This window comes from Neomonachus schauinslandi, chromosome 8 (assembly GCF_002201575.2).
Source record: "Neomonachus schauinslandi chromosome 8, ASM220157v2, whole genome shotgun sequence".
Lineage (NCBI taxonomy): Eukaryota > Metazoa > Chordata > Mammalia > Carnivora > Phocidae > Neomonachus > Neomonachus schauinslandi.
In genome coordinates this window covers 136,496,794-136,516,846 of record NC_058410.1, presented here as the reverse complement: position 1 = coordinate 136,516,846, position 20,053 = coordinate 136,496,794, and the positions used below count along the sequence as shown (strand labels likewise).

Sequence of the window (20,053 nt, the reverse complement as noted above, 5' to 3'; positions counted from 1 at the left end):
CGGTTATCAGAGATACAAAAATCCTCTTCAAATTTTAAAAAATTTCTATTACTAATCTTTTACAAAATTAGATCACAGTACATAGCACTATCTGAAATTGATGGCAGCTGTCAATTTTTGTCTGTTCCCTTTTGTCTGTTTCGCATTAAAACTTACTACAATACTGGATGGTTCTGATTGAACCACTCACAGCAGATTCAAAAATAACAAGCCAGAATCTTAATAAATCCCATGACAATTTGGAAACTAGCCTTTTCTTGATTTTTTTTAAACTGAACCACCTAATTTTTTCCCGTATATTTTGATGAAAGACTCAAGTCTTGACTCTTGTTTGATTAAATAACAAAACATAGTTAACTCTCATGAGTACCTCCAACATTTTTCCTTTGTAATGCCACATAAATGGGTTTGCTATAATTACTAAAATTTTCAAAATATTTTAAGAGAGATTTTAAGTTTTTTGTTTTTGTTTTTTTTTGGACAGAGAGAGACCGCGAGAGAGGGAACACAAGCAGGGGGAGTAGGAGAGGGAGAAGCAGACTCCCCGCTGAGCAGGGAGCCCGATGCGGGGCTCGATCCTAGGACCCTGAGATCATGACCTGAGCCTAAGGCAGACGCTTAACAACTTAGCCACCCAGGCACCCCTTAAGAGAGATTTTAAAGCAGGGGTTTTTCATGTTACTACTTTTATATTATTCAGTTCAATAAATTGAGAGTACACTAAGTGCTGTGTTGAGGTTCCAGAAAATATTTTCTACCCAAATGCCATTTGAAAGATACTTAATATAGGATTCCAAAAGAAAATATTTCTATCTATTGCTGAGGGAAAGCTTTGGAGAGCAATGTGATAGAAGTACCAGTTGAAACTGACCTTGGGGGAATAGAAAGGAAAGTTGGACATGTGGACAGAGATGGGGAGCGAGAAAGTCCAGGGTCCCTCTGACAGACACACTTGTTTGTGGTTAGGTAATGTGTCCAGAAGTAAAGCAGTGAGAGAGAAAGCTAGAGCAGTGTGCACTGAAGCCAGACTCTGGAGAACTCAGGAGGTTGGGCATTGGTATAAATAATAGATGCATCATTCTTGTTATTCAAAATGATGGTCTTATTCTACCTGAATTTTGCTGAGAAAGAAAAAAGAGACCTGGCCTCTGTCTTCTAGGAACAGTCTACCTGGGGAGAGGAGTAAGCATTTCTTGGTAAATACAAGGAGCAGACTTACTGAGAATCTCCTATGTGCCATGTACTTTCACATCTTATATCTAAGTCATTCTTGACTCCCAAGAGAGAGGATGATATATCCTCATATTTGCACTCCAAGGATATAATAAATATATATGTGTATTTTTTTAGTATTGAAGTACAGTTGACACACAATGTCACATTAGTTTCAGGTGTACACTAATATTTTTTAATGTCCATATTACTCTTTCCAGAGCTGCTAGTTCACATGCTTCTGTCTTCAGAGTTGTTTCTATAGAACTACTGATTTAGATTGAAATTTGATTTAAGCAATAGCTTTAGATAAGTTAATAAGTATATATCCACTTCTGATTATTAAAAAAAAACTAAAAGCTGTTGCCATAAATATATAACTTAAGAAATTATCTTACTAATTTATCTAGTTCCTGCCTTTAACCTATATAGCTCCAATAATTTATAATCTAGACCAGGAATTGGCAACTATAGCCCTATACACCAGATCCGGCCTATTGCCTGTTTTTGTACAGCCTAGAAACTGAGGATGGTTTTCCATTTTTGAAATGTTTGTTAAAATAAAAAATGAAGATTGCAACAGTAAGCGCATGTAGGCAGCAAAGCCTAAATTAATTACCCTCTGGCACTTTATAGAGGAAGCTTGGTGAGAGATGCAGACTATAAATTTATCTATCATCTTAGAAGACTTATAGCTGGGTGAGTCTGCTCCAGCGCTTTAAAAAAAATACATAGGTCCCCAGCCCTCACCCTTGATGATTTACCTAACGGTCTCTTTTCCTTCTCTTATATGCATAACCTTATCGGTAAGTTGTGCCAGAAGACAGTTATATTTAAAAATGAAAAAGTTTGGCTGCTGTTAGTAGCAAACATGTTCTCCTAGCAAGCGGAGTGGTGCTGATGACACAGAACCTCAGGGTTGGAGTAGATCTTGAATAGTTATCTAGTTTTCAAGAATCTTTTCCCATCTCCATCTTCCCAATAATTACATAGCAACCACTAAGTACTGGTTCTGAGCCGTGTGGTGGAGATCAAGAAACAAGTAAGACAGGGTCTCTGCGGTCAGCAGTTGTTGGTAGAAAGGGAGAAGTCAGAGATCGGGAGGAATAAAATAGAGTATAACTTAAAAGCTAAAAAGAGATTTGGACAAGATAGTGTGGAGGCTCAGAGGATAAAGGGTATTCACCTCTTTCTAGGGACATGTGGGGAGCAAAGATCAGACAGGCAAGCTCACAATTTGAGCTTTTAAAGGATAAACAGGAGAGGTCAGCAGAGTGAGAGATTTGGTAAAAACTATACAAAATTGGATTACACTACGGCCCATCTTAGCTTTAAAAAAAATTTCTAGAGAAATGATCCTGGGGCCTCTATAAAATTTGGAGGGTGAAAGGCCAGAGAACCCTAATACAGAGTTTGGTGATCCTTTGTTGCTATTTTGCATTTTCTGCCAACTTTTTTTATTATCATTGGTAACATTTGTATGTAATGGAAAAAGTTAATTTTAAGAACATAAAGAGGTCATATAACTGGCTTATTTCTGTCATTTCAACTCTGGCTTAAAAGACATACAGGTATGTTAGTCATTTCTATAAGCAACTAATCTATGGTAGGCACACTGAACTTAAGAATCAGAGGTCTTGCTTCTTACTGTCTGTAAGGTATCGGCTCTCAACTACTCAGATACGGTTTCCTCCTTTGTAGTGAAATAAACTGTTTCGTCTTTGGATTTTTTTTTTTTTTTGCTTTTTTTTTTTTTTTTTAGCTCATATAAGATAGTGTACTATAGAGATGCCTTTTTCCTTTTCCTTTTAATTACATTTTAACCACGTCCTGGGTTCAGAGTATGAGTAAACCATACCCTAAAAACGATACAGAGGTGAACATGACAAATATTTAAATGGCTGCTCTATGCCCAACATTTTTAAGGTTGCTGGGGATGGATAGAGCTAATAAATAAGGCCGCCGGGTCTGTTCGCATGGAGATTGTCAAATACACTCTTAAGAAACTTCTGATAGGGTGGGAAAACAGGCTGTAAATAACTAGTTTAATAAAGCTGTATATTAAATGTTTGTTTTCTCTGCTACCTTATATTTATTTACTCATTTGATCCTCACAACAATTCTACAGATATGGCCACAGTTCATCGAATCTCCGATGCCTACAAGGCATCATTTTAATGTAAATTATAAAATGCACCCCAGTCAGATACTGCTGAGATGAGAAAATGTGAAAAAAAAAATGTTAAATTCAGCAAAGTCTGGTATTATTACCTCCATTTTACAGATGAGGAAACAGGCCCAGGGAAGGTAAGTGATTTGCTTGAGAATACAAAATTGGTTGGTAGTGGAGTCAGGATTTGAACCAGGAAATTTGGCTCTGAAACCTGTGTTCTTATTCATTGCCTCACATGAGGTAGGGATACATGAATTGTAGGCCAAGTACTGTGGGACCACAGATTAATCAGTTGGTGATAAAATGAAAGATTCAGAGTGGGTGGCTGGATTTGGACTCATGCATGAGATTTTTCTGAGGAGAGGAGGGAAGTAAGGTAATGAGGATTTGAAAGTTCCTGTAGAGTATAAGTGGGCACGCTTTCACTCTCCTCCGCTCTCCCCGGGCCTCTTTACCTCCAAAATACCAGATTATTCACCTTACCAGAAATTGTCCATTGTGTCCCAGTACCAAGGTCCTTTGGGATGCCCCATTTTTCATAGTGACCTCTTCTATACGTACCTAAAACTTATCATTCGGGCAACGGAGGTGATTCTTTACATCGGCAAGGCTAGTGGGAGTTAGTCTGATTGCCTCTCTGCTCAAGATGAAACCTGAAGATATGTGGTTCTGTAGAATTTGATTATTTTACTACTCCGTTTTCACTGCTACTCCATGCCAACAACATTTATCACTTTTTTGAATTCCTACCTTCAATTTGTCACAGAATAACTTGTAACTGGTTACTAAAGATAAGTGAAATCTGGTATAAATAACACAGTTTATTATAACAGGGATGTTTGTGGGTCCAGTAAAATCTACGAGAATATAATGAAATAAGCACAATACATCATGGTTAGTTAACAGAGTCTATCTTACTGCTTTGGTTCTGTGTATCTATTCTTTATATGTGCCTTGCTTTTAAAGAAAACTTTAAAACTTCCAAGTTACTACATGTGTTTAATGAAAGAATTCCTTTACAAAAGGAAGCACTCATAATAGTAATAATAGCTAATATTCATTAACCATTTCCTATGAGCCTGGCACCATACTAATGATGTAATGTATGGTGATTAACATAACATAATAAAATAAAATTTAAAAAAAAAGAGTACTTTCCATGTATTAATGCATTTATTAAGTACTATTACATTTCCCTCATTTTGTAAATGAGGGAACTGGGGCCAGAATCTGAAACCAGGCAGCTAGCCTCCAGAGCCCACACTCTTACTTGTTAGGTTTCTATAGTGCGTGTGACCATATGTTTACAGTGTTTCTCTTAATAGGCTAGTTGTTCACTTAAAAAACTGGGGAACACTGTCTCTGCTAGATGATGTGAGATATAGAAAGAAGCATAGTTTTAATTCTTTGGGTTTATCCAGTGGTGACATCTTGTGGAGATGGCTTAATTATCCTTTGTCACTGTGAATTTTTATACTTTGTCAAACTAGCACTACTCCCGATTTGCAGGTTTTAAAATGGTGCCATATTGTGTGCCTTCTAAAATTTTAATGACAGCTGTATACCGTGGCCTTAAAAGGCTCTGGAAGTATTTTAAGTATGTGATTCTAATTATCTAATTTGGATGGGGATCAAGTAATAATGCTTATAATGTTGTTATCCCTTGCTCACTCTCCCCAAACCTTTCTTATTTTCTTGTATTTTAATCACCTACAGATCCAGATTTTATGAAACTTTGACTAAAATGTGATACATAATAGTGATTATTTTATGTATTAAATACACCAACAGAACTTAGGAAATTTTAGGATTCCCTTTTAAAGTTTAGTGTGGTTCTTCTGAATTAGGTGGATACTTGATAAAACTTAGGTCAAGTTAGTCATAGAGAATTGATGAACCAGTGATAACCTTTCCAGCAGCCCCCACTATTTGGAACACCTCCAAGAATTAGGAAATAAGTAAAAGTGGCCTCTAAATAATAACGCATAGGTAGAGCTCATCTACTTTACTTTTAGAAAGCATTTCGGCCCCTTGCCACGTCTCAAATGCATTATTTAGTGGCAGTTAAACTAGCCAGCTTAGCCAGCTGCCTGCCAAGAGTACATTACAGCAGTAGGGACAGGCTGCTGGTGGTGGCCTGGTGTGAATACATAGTGATGGCAGTTTGGCAAGAGGAAAGAGATACATCTGAGCCCACTTATCTCCTGGAACAGATTGATCTATATACTTTAATTTTAAAAGTAAGTTCAAACCAATATCCATCTTTTTTTTAAAAAAAAAATTATGATAATCAGAAATTAAAATATAAAACATTTGGAGAGACATTCTGTCAGAAGTGATTTGCAATATTTTTGGTGTGTAAAGATGAGATTTTAGGTTATCTTGAGCTATTTGCTTATATAAGATGCTTCTACTTTGGGAAAATTAATTAAATGAATTAATGTTCCCTAATTTCAAAGACCCTGGTTGGGACAAAGTATAAATTATAATTTTGTCATTTTAATCTATCCATGTGTATATACTTTGCTTTTGTTTAATCAGCTATGAGTCAGTGTTTAAGAAAACAGGTTCTGGAGTCAGATCTATTTGAACCTCACTTGTGTATTTTGTTAGTTATGTGGCTGTGAACAAAATACCTCTCAAGCCTTAGTCTCCTCATATATTCAGAAATAGTTACTGAGCAACTGCTGTGCCTGGTGCACTATTTTAGGAGTTAGGGATACATCAGTGACGTTAGAGTGTTAAAAAAAAAAAAACCTGGTCCTCATGGAACTTCCATTCTAGCTGGGAGAGACAATAGAAGAACATTGATAGCACCTATATTCTAGAGGTATTTTTTAAGATTAAAGTAAGGGCAGTGCATATAAGGTTTTTTGTCTATAGTGTGTAATAAATTTGGGCATCTTATTTTTAGTGTTTGATTCTTCTCGTGACTAGTTTCGTTTAAAGTGAAATTTGTTGAGGATATTGGTTATCTCAGAAATTGATAACTAGTAATTTTTCATTGGTGATGTTGAATACATTAATTTTCTCTAATATTGTTGAGAGGTACAGAGGAATAGAGGAATGGAATTAAAATCATTTATCTATGTTCTTTGCTTTCCTTTCTACCAGCCACCAAAAAAGACATCTAAAAGAGAAAAACCTAAACAGAAAGCTACTTCTAAAAGTAAGAAAACTGTAAAAAGTGCTAATGTTAAGAAGGCAGATAGCAGCACCACCAAGAAGAATCAAAACAGTTCCAAAAAAGGTATGTTAGAAATGACACATTTGCAGCAACTCTAAAGGTAGAACTCTAACAGTTTTGAAGTGTGTGTGGAAAATAGATAAGCTGCAAAGAAAATTGGCTGGGGGGAAGTGGTATACCAGTTTTTTTATAGTTGTAATTTTTCAAAATTGACAATGTCAGTGCATGTTATGTACCTAATTTGTAGAGTGGTGATGTATCATTTTACCTGATACCCCTTTGAGAATCTAATGAATGCTTATCTTACTTTTAGAAAGTGAATCCGAGGATAGTTCAGATGATGAACCTTTAATTAAAAAATTAAAGAAACCTCCTACAGATGAAGAATTAAAGGAAACCGTGAAGAAATTACTGGCCAGTGCCAACTTGGAGGAGGTCACGATGAAGCAGATTTGCAAGGAGGTAATTGGACAAATCACTTGGATCATTTTGCTTTTATTTGAAAAATTTTTCCACTCAGCCCTCAGTTCAAAGCAAGATTCTTACGTGCATGCATTCACTGAATAAATGTCTGCTGAACTGTTATATGCCAGGCATTCTTACAGGTGCTGGGATGTTGCATTAAATAAATCAAAAGTCTCTGCCCTATTGAAGTTACTTCATAAATAACAGTAGGATGTGTACAGTGAATAAAGTTAAAGTGATATATTCCAAACTGCAGAGAAAACTTTCTTGTCCTGATCTGGAAACTGTTTTTATTGATGCATCCTTAGATTATGTTAGTTTAAAAAAAGCAGAATCTCGGGGTGCCTAGCTGGCTCAGTTGGAGGAGCCTGTGACTCTTGATCCTTGTGGTCGTGAGTTCGAGCCTTGCGTTGGGTGTAGAGATTAAGATTACTTAAGTAGATCAATATTTTAAAAAACAGAATCTCATGGACCACCTTATTTTCAGCACTACTTTTTTTTTTTTTTAAGATTTTTATTTATTTGACAGAGAGAGACACAGAGAGGGAACACAAGCAGGGAGAGTGGGAGAGGGAGAAGGAGGCTTCCCGCAGAGCAGGGAGCCTGATGTGGGGCTCGATTCCAGGACCCCGGGATCATGACCTGAGCCGAAGGCAGACGCTTAACGACTGAGCCACCCAGGCGCCCCTTTTAGCATTACTCTTAATAAGATGGTATAGATCAGGTTTTTAGCTCGGACTTCTGTGAAGTTTTTCTGACGCTCAGAAAATAAAATGACCTAGTCTTGAATAGGAGTCCATAGAGATTCCATACTCTAGATCAGAACTGGGAGATTTAGAATCTAGTTTCTCATGGTAAAACCAAATTAAAATTTCAAATGTACTAAAGGTGAAATATTCTATATTTTAAGACCTTCATTATTATTTTTATTTATTCATTCAGCATTCACTGAGCCTCTACTGTGTACCAGGCACTCAGATAGGTTTGGGGGTAAAGTTGGGGAATCCGTTACTTGGCTGTTGGGGGCTTACTGTGAGGTGAGATAGGAGACGGCTGTTGCTGTGAGTTGGACAGTTGGTGGGGGCTGGGCTGGAAGAGTGCAGAAGGTGCCACACAACCACAGAAGGAGCTGCACCTGCTTGGGTCTGGGAGCAGGGAGGAGAGCCTAGAGCATCAGCTGTGCTCTACAGCTGAGCAATATGGACACCTGTGCATAAAATAGGACAGTGACCACAAGGAATAGTAATTAGTTTAATTTGAAGACTAGAGTTGGAAGGAAGTCGTCACAGGAGTTAGGGAAGAAAAGGAGAAGTTTTGTAGAACTCCTGTATGCCTTGAGGCGGAGTTCAGTTTATTCCCTGAAACTAATGGGAGAATTGAGAGGCTCAGTGGGGTATTGGGAGCTGATCGGCAGCGGCCTGACAAAATCGATTTTTATAGTTTTGTTTTTTTTTTTTTAAAGATTTTATTTATTTACTTGAGAGAGAGAGAATGAGAGACAGAGAGCACGAGAGGGAAGAGGGCAGAGGGAGAAGCAGACCCCCTGCTGAGCAGGGAGCCCGATGTGGGACTCGATCCCGGGACTCCAGGATCATGACCTGAGCCGAAGGCAGTCGCTTAACCAACTGAGCCACCCAGGCGCCCGACAAAATCGATTTTTAAGAGTCATCCCAGACACATCGAGAAGGACAGAAAAAGAATGGGATGAGAGGCAGGAAACCCAAGTTTGTCATAATCAAAGTTACATGGTGGCCATAATCCACGTCCGAAATCAAGAGAGCCTCGTCAGAGCTTGCTCAGCTGTGGGTATTAGGGCACGCCTGCCCTAACCATCTAGGGAGCAGAACAAAGGGTACACTCTGAGAAAAAGAGGAGTTTTGTTCTAGACATTATGAGATGAGGTGCTGGGAACATCCAGGTGAGAGAAACTGACCATTGTAATTCTTCCAGGGTAGGAGAGAAAGCCAGACTGGGCTACTGCTGGGAGTTAAATCCAGAAGCTTAGATAAGGTGGCCCAGGCAAGAAGATAGAGAAAAGCAAAGGACAGATAGTCCTGGAGACCATTCACCTCAGAGTTGAGAAGTGATTTCTACAAAATATAAAAAATTGTACAGAGAGAGGTGCTATCAAAGCCAAGAGAGAGAGGAGACAGTTTCCAGAAGGGAAAGGACAGTGCCAGTTAAAAAAAGGTCATGCCCTTCCATGGGACAGTGGTCCAGGGCTATGGAAAACAGCTCATGGGTGGAAAAATAGAAATGCCCTGTAAACATGAAAACTCACTTTGCCTACTCGAGGATAAAAGTTGAAATATTTTTGGGGCGCCCGGGTGGCTCAGTTGGTTAAGCGACTGCCTTCGGCTCAGGTCATGATCCTGGAGTCCCGGGATCAAGTCCCGCATCGGGCTCCCTGCTCGGCAGGGAGTCTGCTTCTCCCTCTGACCCTCCTCCCTCTCATGCTCTCTGTCTCTCATTCTCTCTCTCTCAAATAAATAAAATCTTTAAAAAAAAAAAAAAGTTGAAATATTTTTGCTTATTAGCTTGACAATCTTTATAAAGATTAATAGTTTTCATGCTTGGCAAGGGTATAGGGAGACATACTCCTGCTTAAAGTTGTAACAGCTTTGCAGAACAATTAAGCAGTATCTTAAATTTAAATTGCAAATGCCCTTTAACCTAGCAATTCCATTTCTAGGTCTCTATGCTAAAGACATAGTCACATCTGCACAAAATGATTACAATAATGTTCAGCATGTCTGTTAATATTGAAAAATCAGAACCTAACTGGCCATCGATAGGGAAATGTTTAAACTGGTACATCTGTATTTTTGGAATTTTATGTAGCAGTTCAGAAGAACATGGAAAAGCCTTCCAGGTATTGTCAACTTTATAAAACATATAGAATATTACCCCATCTATGTAAATACAGAAAAACAGTATTGCCATTGATACATTTATGTGTTTGTGTAAAAACTCGTTTTTTAAAGGTCTGGAAGAATACATAGCGAACCGATAACTGGTTTCCTCTGAGGGGAGGGACAAGGGCAGAGTGGAGTGCAGAGAAAGTTCTGTGCCTTTGACTTTTGTGAATACACTTACGTAATTTTTTAAGGGGATGATTAACATGGAGAGGTCAGGTGAGAACTTGAGGGGGGTTTTTTGGACTCAGCAAGTAGATAATTTTGAGCAATTTCGAGGATGGTAAATGCAAGGGTTATTCACCCTTGGATTGAGAATGAATAGTGAGGAAAGTGAATAAATTAAAGCTTCTGTTTTAAGTAGCTTGCTTTAGAAAGGAAATAGTAGCTAAATGGGGGGTGGAGATACAAGCTGATAAAAGATTTTTAAGCAGATTAGGGAGAGAAAGCACACGTGTATGTTCGTTAGGTTTGGAGACAGTGCTGGGATGGCAGGGGAGAGTTACGGAAAGGGTTCCTGCAGAGGTAAAGGACATGGGGAATATTGATAGATCCAGATACAAATAAGCTCGAGGGGAAGAGGTATGTCAGAAAGTGGAAGGAATGCGTAATAGTGGCTTCTTGGCCAAGAGCGAAAACGAGGAAGGGGTGAAAATGCCATTGACAGGAATGATGGCATGACGGAGGACCTGATGGGATATTTAGAGGGATTGCTGGAGAGGCTCTGGCAGTGGATACCATGAATTTGAAATGGGACCAGTCTTTTATTCTTCTTTTTTTTTTTTTTTTTAAAGATTTTATTGATTTGAGAGAGAACGAGCGGGGTGAGGGGCAGAGGGAGAAGCAGACTCCCCGCTGAGCAGGGAGCCCGACTTGGGGTCCCTGAGCTGCCTGAGCTGAAGGCAGACGCTTAGCTGACTCTGCCACCCAGGCACCCCGGGACCAGTCCTTTAAAAGTGGTATAGAAAAGTTGGTAGTTAGACCAGTTCAGGGTCAGAGTTTTGCAGAGAAAGAACAAGGGCGAACAACTGGAATGATGTAAATGATTGACTCTGTTCGCAGAAACTGCAGCCTGTGGGCCAATCTATCTTCCCATCTGTTTTTGTAAATAGTTTAATGTGACAGCCACATCCATTCATTCCAGCGTTGTCTGTGGCAGCTTTCACACTCCGATGGTGTAGTTGAGTGGTTGTGACAGAAACTGTGTTCCTGGAAAAGCTGAAACCATTTACTCTCTGGCCCTTTACTGAAAAGGTTTGCTTACCTTCACTGCACCTCAGGAGTGAAGCCTGCGCAGGTGCGCATGGGGTCCAGGAGTCCTTGTGAAGTCAGCCAGTGGGGAGCCAGTTGACAGAAGAGAGGGACATTTAGAAAAGTTCAGGAATAGAGGACTCCTGAGACCACCTGGATCTTGGGGAGTTCACTTAGGGGAGGGGGCAGAGTGGTGGAGTGGAGGCTGAAGCTCATCAGAGTTCAAGTTGAGCCTCAGGAGTGTTGGAGGACGTTAACAAGGAAGCGTAAGGAAGCCTGTAGGAGACCTCTGGCAGGTCACCTGCCGACATAAAGAGCTTAGTCCCCTTACGGAAGAGCGCTGCGTAGCTGTCCGCCTCGCCCGTGTCTCTTACGGCAGCGGTATTCCCAGAAGCCGGTACAGCAGGGAGAACGCCCGCATGCTAGGTTATCGTCTGCTCATTGCAGCTGAGTCTGCTGAGCGGGAACACTTGTGCGGACGTGTAGCTGGGCGTACACGCCATCCATTTCTTCTTTATGCAGAGGTGTAAAGAGTATCACTGGATTTCTAAATCTACTTTTAATCTTTTTCCTTTTCACTATAGGTATATGAAAATTATCCTGCTTATGATTTAACTGAAAGAAAAGATTTCATAAAAACAACTGTGAAAGAGGTAAATATGTCCACCTTTTCTAATTTTGATCATTTTGAACATCTAAGAGAAAGGACTGATGTACATCAAATACTGCATATGTTTCAAAATACTCATGTCACCAAATATATCACATTCGACCCTCAAATTTTCTCAAAATAGATGGGGAAAATATTTTTCTTTCCCACTGTAAAGCTTAGAAGTACAGTCCGGACAGTAGTGACGAGACGAACGGACCTCAGGCCTGCAGTGTACGCAGGCAGCCGGGTGCGTCCCGGCCACTCGCATAGCGAGCACAATCGCTGTCCACCAGAGGCAGATCAACAGTAGCTAGAGTTTGCTATTGGTCCCAACAGATTTCCCAAGGTTACAGTGGTAAAAAACAATTTGAAAAGTGGGGGGGGAGGTTATGATTTTTGTGTTCCTAACGTATTTTCGGTATAGGAAAATGATGTTTCTCTTGTTGCAGCTGATTTCTTGAGGCAGAGGAGACATGACTTGTCCCGTGGATGTAAAGATCTGATTTATACCATTATACCAGCAAAGAGAATGTATTTCCTTTTCTAAATCCCTGCAAGCATTGTGTTGGTAGAACTTATTGCTGATCTTTTTATCTTGAGTGTTAAGTAAATTTGACTTTGTTGTTTTAAATTGCATTTCTATGCAGTTTTTAGTTTAAAATTTTGCATGGCAGTAACTGTTCCTTGCTTTTATAGTTGTATTTTGTACATTTTGGATTTCTTTATATGAGATCATAGATTCTCGAACTGTTGTAGTTTTTAGCGCGCTTAGTGTTCGCTTGTTTCAGAAAGAACTTTTAATCAAGTAGAACAAACTATTCCTGACATTTATACATGCAGAGACTAAGGCAGTATTTAGTACACGAAATATTTTGAATACACATCTGTCAGTGGCAGTGTGTTCATCATATTAAAAATATACAGGCTTCAGCTATTGAGATTCAATTGGAAATTTTCTGCTGCATGTGTATATATGTCAAATTGTCAGCATGACAAAAGTGACAGATGTTATTTTTGTATTTTTAAAAAAAATTTGTTGTATATAAAGTTTTTTTATTTCTTTTGTGCAGATCAATTTTTAAACTCTAGGTAGGTATCTTTACAGTTAAACTATGAAATGTCAGTGTTCGGCCAGATGGTATGACGGAGCAGTGAAAGTCAGAATTCAGTGGAGAAAACACTGAAGGAACAGATCGTTCTCTGCTTTGCCTTGGAAGTGTCATCAATTTGTAGTTTTAGTGTTAACTCTGCAAGTGTCTGTAGATACATTTTATATTAGGTATCAACCAAATCAATACATCAGAACTTCAAAATTTGGGGACAGGGTGGGATTAAGTACAAGCACATTTGGCTTATAATAAATGAACTGATTTTTATTAACTGCTTTTGCCCATATAAAATGCTGATATTTACAGGAAACCGGGCCACCTTTATAATTATGATAAATGTATGGAGTATAATGCTAGATAATATGTAGGCAATAGTGGGTATCTCTGACATAGTATTTCTCAAAAGTGATAAAAGACTTATTTTTAACATTAAAGAACTTTAATGTATTTGTGGAATCAGGGTTTTGGGTTTTAAATTTTGGCCAATCAGGATTCTAGGTGATCAATATACAGACCACTCCTGAACGAGACTGTTTTTAAGTTGTCTTAATCAGTTTATTGAATAATCTCTGAATTTTAAAATAAAACAATGCTACTTATGAGAGAATTAGGCCTTTGATAAACCAATTTGAGTGTTTAAAATAAAAATCCATCCATAGAAATACATAAAAATGGTATGTGTTGACGGTTAGGTTTTTTAACAGGTTTGACTTGTTTCTTGATAAATACAAATGGAGTAAACAACTAAGTGAGACCTAAGAATTGGCCTTTGATTTTAAATATTGAATTTGTTCCTATAAACCTTGTCAATAAAAATAATAAATCCATGCTCTTGTCTCTTGCATTACTGTCTTACGGTTCCTGTAGCATCCCCCCTCCCCCCCGCCCAGCTGAGCATTTCAGAACAGCGGTTTTTAGGTGGATTTAGCCCCATGACCCATTTAATTTGGAGTGCCGTTCAGTGATAACGGACCACGTTCACATTGTATGGAGAGGTCACAAAGGAAAACTGGGAAGTGATCTCATAGAAGGTGGGTGATTATCGTTAACAACTGTTTATATATTATGATCATTTACTTGAAAGGGGGTGAGCAAAATCTACAGAAGGTTTGGAGGAGGGGACTGGTGGGGTGCTTGCAAGCTCATGGGTAAGGCGGAGCTAGTACGAGTACACTCATCACTACAGTGCACAGTGTATTTGAAAAACAAGTCTAGTTTTTATTAAGCAGTTTTACACAACCAGCTGTTCACAATGTGCAGTTAAAACACTGTATTCACTGCTATTCAATTACAAAATCTTCAAACAGTGAAAAACAAACTCAAGAAGAAAAGTACCGTGGTTCCTTAACGAACAAAAAGTCAAATGAGTCACTTGAGACAGGATATTTTTTACGTACGTATTTACTGTACTTGAGCTAACTAGGTTTTTCCTTAGTTTGCTTGTAAGCACAGTACAAGTTTAAGTGCCCAGAAACTAAACAATTGTGAGCCATTTCAAACTTAAAATATTTTGCGTTTATCACTGAACACATGCTATTCTTTAAACATTTTAATACATAACATTTTAAAGCAGAATACTTCCCAATCAGTACCAATGAGTCTCATTAGATAATCTAAATATCAACATTTTCCTGTGTTAACCCAACTTTGAAACCAATTTACGGCTGTTGGCTTTTCTGTGTATCGTACTTGGATGGGGAGGGAATGTGTCTAAATTCTGTCTAAAGTTTGCATAAAATACTATTTCTACTTAGAAGCTGACTTTAAATTTTAAAAATACCTAATATTTTGCAAGCTGTCTTTAAAGTCATTTTGAGTCCCTTTTTGAAGCAGACTAATATAATTGAAAGAACTGTTCACACTTTTTAAAACAAAAGCACTTAAGTTACCATCCACTTTTCTAACTTCTTGGCAAGATAAGCATTCTGAAGACCCTGAAACCAGTGTTTATTTTAATTGAATTATTTTGTTACGAGTGAAAAAAGGAAAAAGTATCTGCCATGTTCTCAGGCTTTTAAGATATGGCTTTAAATGTGTAATATTTACCAGGATATCCCATTTTTTCTGCAGTTTTCCAGTGGACCTGCCTATGGAATACTGAAAACATAATGCTGTAAAAAATACTCCTGAAGTTTGAATCCGTTATTTTAAAAAGAGGCAGAAGAGGGAGTTTCTTACTAAAGTTCTGACAAGAAAGATCTTTTTGCTAGTGGGTGCCAAAATTAAGGCTATTTAAAGTGTGCCATCCACCCAAACTTGCCTTAGAAAAATAGCCATATTCTAAATGGTCTAAAGTATGAAGACTAGACTATCTCTACCCCATTCTAAATGACAGAATACCTATGCTGTTTAAGGAACTGAAAATGTTGTTTTGCCAATGAGTGCACAAATCTAAAATGTATCACAAAAGATACCTGAATTTAAATTTCTTTTGAATAACCCAATGGAAAGAAATATGTACAATATAAAACAGTCTAGAAGTTTCATTTACTTTTAACTGAAGAGTTTGTGCTGCATCCGAAATGGAAAGATTCTTATCTAAATTTTAAGTAAAAGCTCAATATTGGAGCTATATAAAAGCCTTAAGGCTCATTGGCAAAGATACTGATAAACTGTCACAGAAGAAAAATACATGGCTTTATCTGGGTTTTTAATGATTGCTGCTTGGTTTCTCAATGTTTGAAAACTGATGAGCCCAACAAAATATCAAATTTAAGGGGAGTCTCCAACCATGGAAGAAATCCAATCCAAAATCTTAATTTAAGGTTCTATTCTGCCTTATTCTGAAATACAGAGGACTTAGCCCTAATCAACCTGTGGAAAAAGCAATTAAATATAAGTGCTTCAAACAGATTCTTGGGGCTAAGAATGCTCTCAGAGGTTTTTTTGTTTGGTTTTATGAAATTGAGGTTTAACATGTGTTTCAAACTTTACCATTTGGGGCACAGAAGAAAGCTGGGTCCAAATTCTATTCAAAATGCTGCGATCTTGCTTGCTTCTCGAACACCACTCAGATATGCCCCTGTAACAGTTTGTGGAAAATGCCTGTTTGTTGCCTGTAAGAAATAATTGCATAATTTGAGGTCATGTCTAAGGAACTCATGATAATCAACAGAATACAAGCTTAAACTTTCTCTGACCCTCAAAGATGGATGGCACTTTGTGTTCCTAGGAACACTACTCCCCATCACTGCCCCTGAACTTCTCTGGTTACCCCACCGTACCTCACCAGATCATTCCACAACTTACTCTGCAGTCCTGTGAAGTACTGTGTGCCAGTCCTTAGGCTATGATCTCTCTATACCACGACTGGAACTAACAATGAGTAAGACACAGTCCCTGCCCCTCCCCCCCCATCAGACAAATAATCTCGCTGTTAGAATCCGCGATGAGGGAGGCACTGAACACGAACCGATCCATCCACAGTGGGAGTTTCGCTAGATGGCTGGAACAGAAGGACAGAGCGGAGTTACTTCCAGGAGGTTGTAGCTGGAAGAGAACCAGCAAGCCAGGACAGGAAAAAAAGAATCCTGATCTGTGTCTTCGGGGGTGGGAGCAATGACCAGGTCTGGGATGTAGCTGTGGAGGAGAGCCACTGATGTGGCGGTAAGCAGACCTCAGAAGATGGGGAAGGATATGAAACAGGAAGCTCCGTGTGAACTAAGCTATGTGCCATGTCACCTAGATGGATGGCTGGGATGGAGTGAAGACGTCCAGCGCCAAAGACTTCAATAAATCGGGCGCCTGGGTAGCTCAGTCGTTTAAGCGACTGCCTTCGGCTCAGGTCATGATCCTGGAGTCCTGGGATCGAGTCCCGCATCGGGCTCCCTGCTCGGCAGGGGGTCTGCTTCTTCCTCTGACCCTCCCCCCTCTCATGTGCTCTCTCATTCTCTCTCTCTCTCTCAAATAAATAAAATCTTTAAAAAAAAAAAAAAAAAAGACTTCAATAAATCGAGGCATCATGATCAGGAGGCAAGGATGCAAGTACCAGCAGGGGAGACGGGCAGAAACCTAACAGAAATGGGTTTAAATTTTTTCTCTGTGAGGTAACAACTATCACGTGAGCCTAAAAGACCTTCTGGAAGCAGCTGACAGTTGCTGCCCGGCATGCAGTCATGCTCTGTTCCCACAGAGCTGGCTCTCTGCAGGCCAAGGACGAATCCAAGATAGCCAGCTTTTAAATGACGTTCTTTTGTAATCCTCCAAAAGTCAGGAAGAGAAAAGGTAGCACCAACTCCCATTTTCAATGACACTAGAAGACGTGTGTGGTCCTAAGCTAACATACGAAGTATGAAAACAGATGAAAGAGTGCTGACAATTCGCTTCACTCTGCTACATGTGGGAAGGGGGTGGGGTGGGGGAATCAAAAGCAACCAACTCACCCCCAAAGAATCATTTAGAAATCTCAGCCACTGGAGGCATCAAGAACCACAGAGGCAGAGGTCGGGCATGAGTGAAAACAGGACTGAAGGCTACGAAGAGCAATCTGGTCCCTCACCAGGCTCCCCGCTCCCACTGCCACAACCCACCCGGAGATCTGAGGAGGCAAGGGTGAGGCACCGAACAATACGGGGATTAAGTCAAGTCTTCACAACTAAGAGCAAAGCTTCCGGCTCCCAGAATGTCAGGAGCTGCCACCAAACAAAGAGAAACTACATGTTCCCAGAGGAAAGAGCTACAGATAGATACACTGATGTGTGGGGATCCAACCACCCCCTGGCAAGCTTGCAGGAGCTTTCGGTAGGCTTTTATAAGAACGCCGTGCTCAAATCTAAGCAGACAGTCAAGGACGGGATATTTGGACATGTGGAAGGCAGAGGCTAAAGGAAAACAGGAACTCAGAGGAGTCGTGAAGCAAGAAAAGGATGCTACCAGGAGAATAATCCAAGGACAAGAACGTGCTCATAGAAGAGCCAAAATTTCCTAAGTCAATTCAAGGGTGGGAAGATGAATCTCCCCACCACAACAGGATGAGAAGACAGAGATGAGTAACAGCAAAGAGAAGCAAATCAGATAATTAAGGAGTTCCAACATATGCAATAGAATATCTAGAAATAAGAGGAAGAAATGGGAGAAAATGATCAGAAGTGAAAAAAAAGACTGAAGGATATGAGCATCTAGATAACACACAAGCAAAAACAGGCACAGGAAAAATTATGGATCAAAACAGCATAACACTTCTCAACAGAAACCAAGAAAGAAGGCAGGCCACTTCATACCCATTACGATGGCCATTATTAAAAAACCCCAGAAAATCATGGAGCCCCTGCGTGGCTCAGTTGGTTGAGTGTCTGACTCTTGATTTTGGCTCAGGTCATGACCTCAGGGTCGTGAGACTGAACCAAGCATCGGGTTCCCCTGCTCAACACGGAATCTGCTTGAGATTCTCTCTCCCTCTGGCCCCCCCCAACCCACACTCTCTTTCTAAAATAGTAATAAATCAATCTTAAAACAATCTCAAGTGTTGGAACCTCTGTGACTGCTGGTGGGAGTGTAAAATGATGCCGCTGCTGTAGGAAACTGTGTAGTGGTTCTTCAAAGAATTAAGCATAGAATTAATACATGATCCAGCAATGCCTCTTCTGGGTATATACCCCAGAGAACCCAAAGCAGGTTCTTGAAGACACAGGTACACCCATGTTCACAGCAGCATTACTCACAACAGCCAAAACGTGGAAGCAACTAAAGCGTCCAGGACATGAATGCATACACGAAATGTGATCTATAGGGCGCTGGGGGGCTCAGTCGGTGAAGTGTCTGCCTTCAGCTCAGGTCATGGTCCCAGGGTCCCGGGATCGAGCCCTGTGAGCAGGGAGCCCGCTTCTCCCTCTCCCTCTCCCTCTCCCTGCTCATCCTCTCTCTCTCAAATAAATAAAATATTTTAAAAAAAGAAATGGGATCTATACATGTGGTGGAATACATTTAGTCTTCAAAAGGAAGGATATTCTGACGCGTGCCACAACGTGGATGAACCTTAAGGACATTTCTGCTGAAGCCAGTCGCGAAAGGACAAGCACTGCAGGATCCTCATCCTGCGAGGAAGAGGCGCCCAGAACAAACCCGTAGAGATGGAAGGTGGAGAAGTGGTAGCCTGGGGCTGGGAGAGGGGGGTTGGGCGGTGTTGCTTCATGGGGACCGAGTTTCAGTTTTGCAGGATGAGGAAGTTCTAGAGATGGTGGTGATGAGGGCACAGCGGCATCGTTGGATGTGATGCCACTGAGCTATACACCTAGAAACAGTCAAGATGGTCAAAGCCTCGTTCAAGATGGAAACGGGCCATCGCTGATGGTGTCCGGATATGGTGACTTTGGCTACACCGGGACACGGGCGCTTCCATCCCAGCAAGTGTACTGCAGGGGTGACCACAAGACCCCTAACGGTCTCTGCGAGGCTCATGCAGGACAGAGGAAGTAATGAGACCCTTCAATATTAGAACAATTAAGGAAAAATAATTTTAGAGCATTTGCCAGAACAGCAGCCCATGTACTTCCTACGATTTGACTTCTCAGGCCCTAACGTAAAGAAACTGGATCCCAAAGATTACAGGTGGGGAGTCTGTGAAGTCTGTCCGTGTTCAAGTGGAGATGAGAGAAGCCCAGCCATGAGAACCGTGGGCTGACTGACCGTGACAACCGCCGACAGAATAAAAGTTCTTTACCGACCTGAAAATAGTTACAATGGTAAATTGTACGTCATGTGTAATTTACCACAATTGAAAAAACACAGGTTTAAAAAAAAAAAAAAGAGGGATGTAGGAAATAAAAACACCAACACTGGAGAGGCGTAAGGGGTCCCGGAGGTCAGACAGCGCGGCCCAGCGCACGGCCGGAGGGCGCCGGGAAGGGGGTTTCAAGAAGCGGAGCGAACACGCCAGCGCCCGGGCACCCCAGCAGCTGCGGGGAAGGCCGCAGGCGCGCTGAGGGGCGCGGGGCCGCGACGAGCGTCCGGAAAGCGGCGCGAGCCGTCGGGGACGCCTTGGCTCTGCAGGAAGCCGCCCCGCAGGCGCTCCGCCGCCCCTCTCGGGTGAAACCGCCCCACCACACGGGCCAAATCTTCAAGCTGAGGAAGCCAGCAGCCAAGGTCCGCCGT

At 40.5% G+C, this 20,053-nt stretch overlaps 2 protein-coding genes across 3 annotated transcripts in view; one reads left to right on the top strand and one right to left on the bottom strand.

The window, feature by feature from the left end:
- The window catches only part of DEK (DEK proto-oncogene), a 33,105-nt gene extending 19,314 nt beyond the window's left edge, over positions 1 to 13,791 (top strand). For both annotated transcript variants that reach the window (XM_021696926.2, XM_021696927.2), the window contains 4 exons: positions 6,500 to 6,635; positions 6,886 to 7,034; positions 11,788 to 11,856; positions 12,305 to 13,791. In XM_021696926.2, the coding sequence (XP_021552601.1) occupies positions 6,500 to 6,635; positions 6,886 to 7,034; positions 11,788 to 11,856; positions 12,305 to 12,316 (366 nt within the window). In that variant the 3' untranslated portion in view covers positions 12,317 to 13,791. The remainder of the gene's footprint in view (positions 1 to 6,499; positions 6,636 to 6,885; positions 7,035 to 11,787; positions 11,857 to 12,304) is intronic.
- Positions 13,792 to 14,167: 376 nt separating this feature from the next.
- KDM1B (lysine demethylase 1B) overlaps positions 14,168 to 20,053 on the bottom strand; it is a 58,706-nt gene continuing 52,820 nt past the window's right edge. Inside the window, exon 21 of the mRNA XM_021696894.1 lies at positions 14,168 to 16,020. Within this exon, the coding sequence (XP_021552569.1) occupies positions 15,937 to 16,020 (84 nt within the window). The 3' untranslated portion in view covers positions 14,168 to 15,936. The remainder of the gene's footprint in view (positions 16,021 to 20,053) is intronic.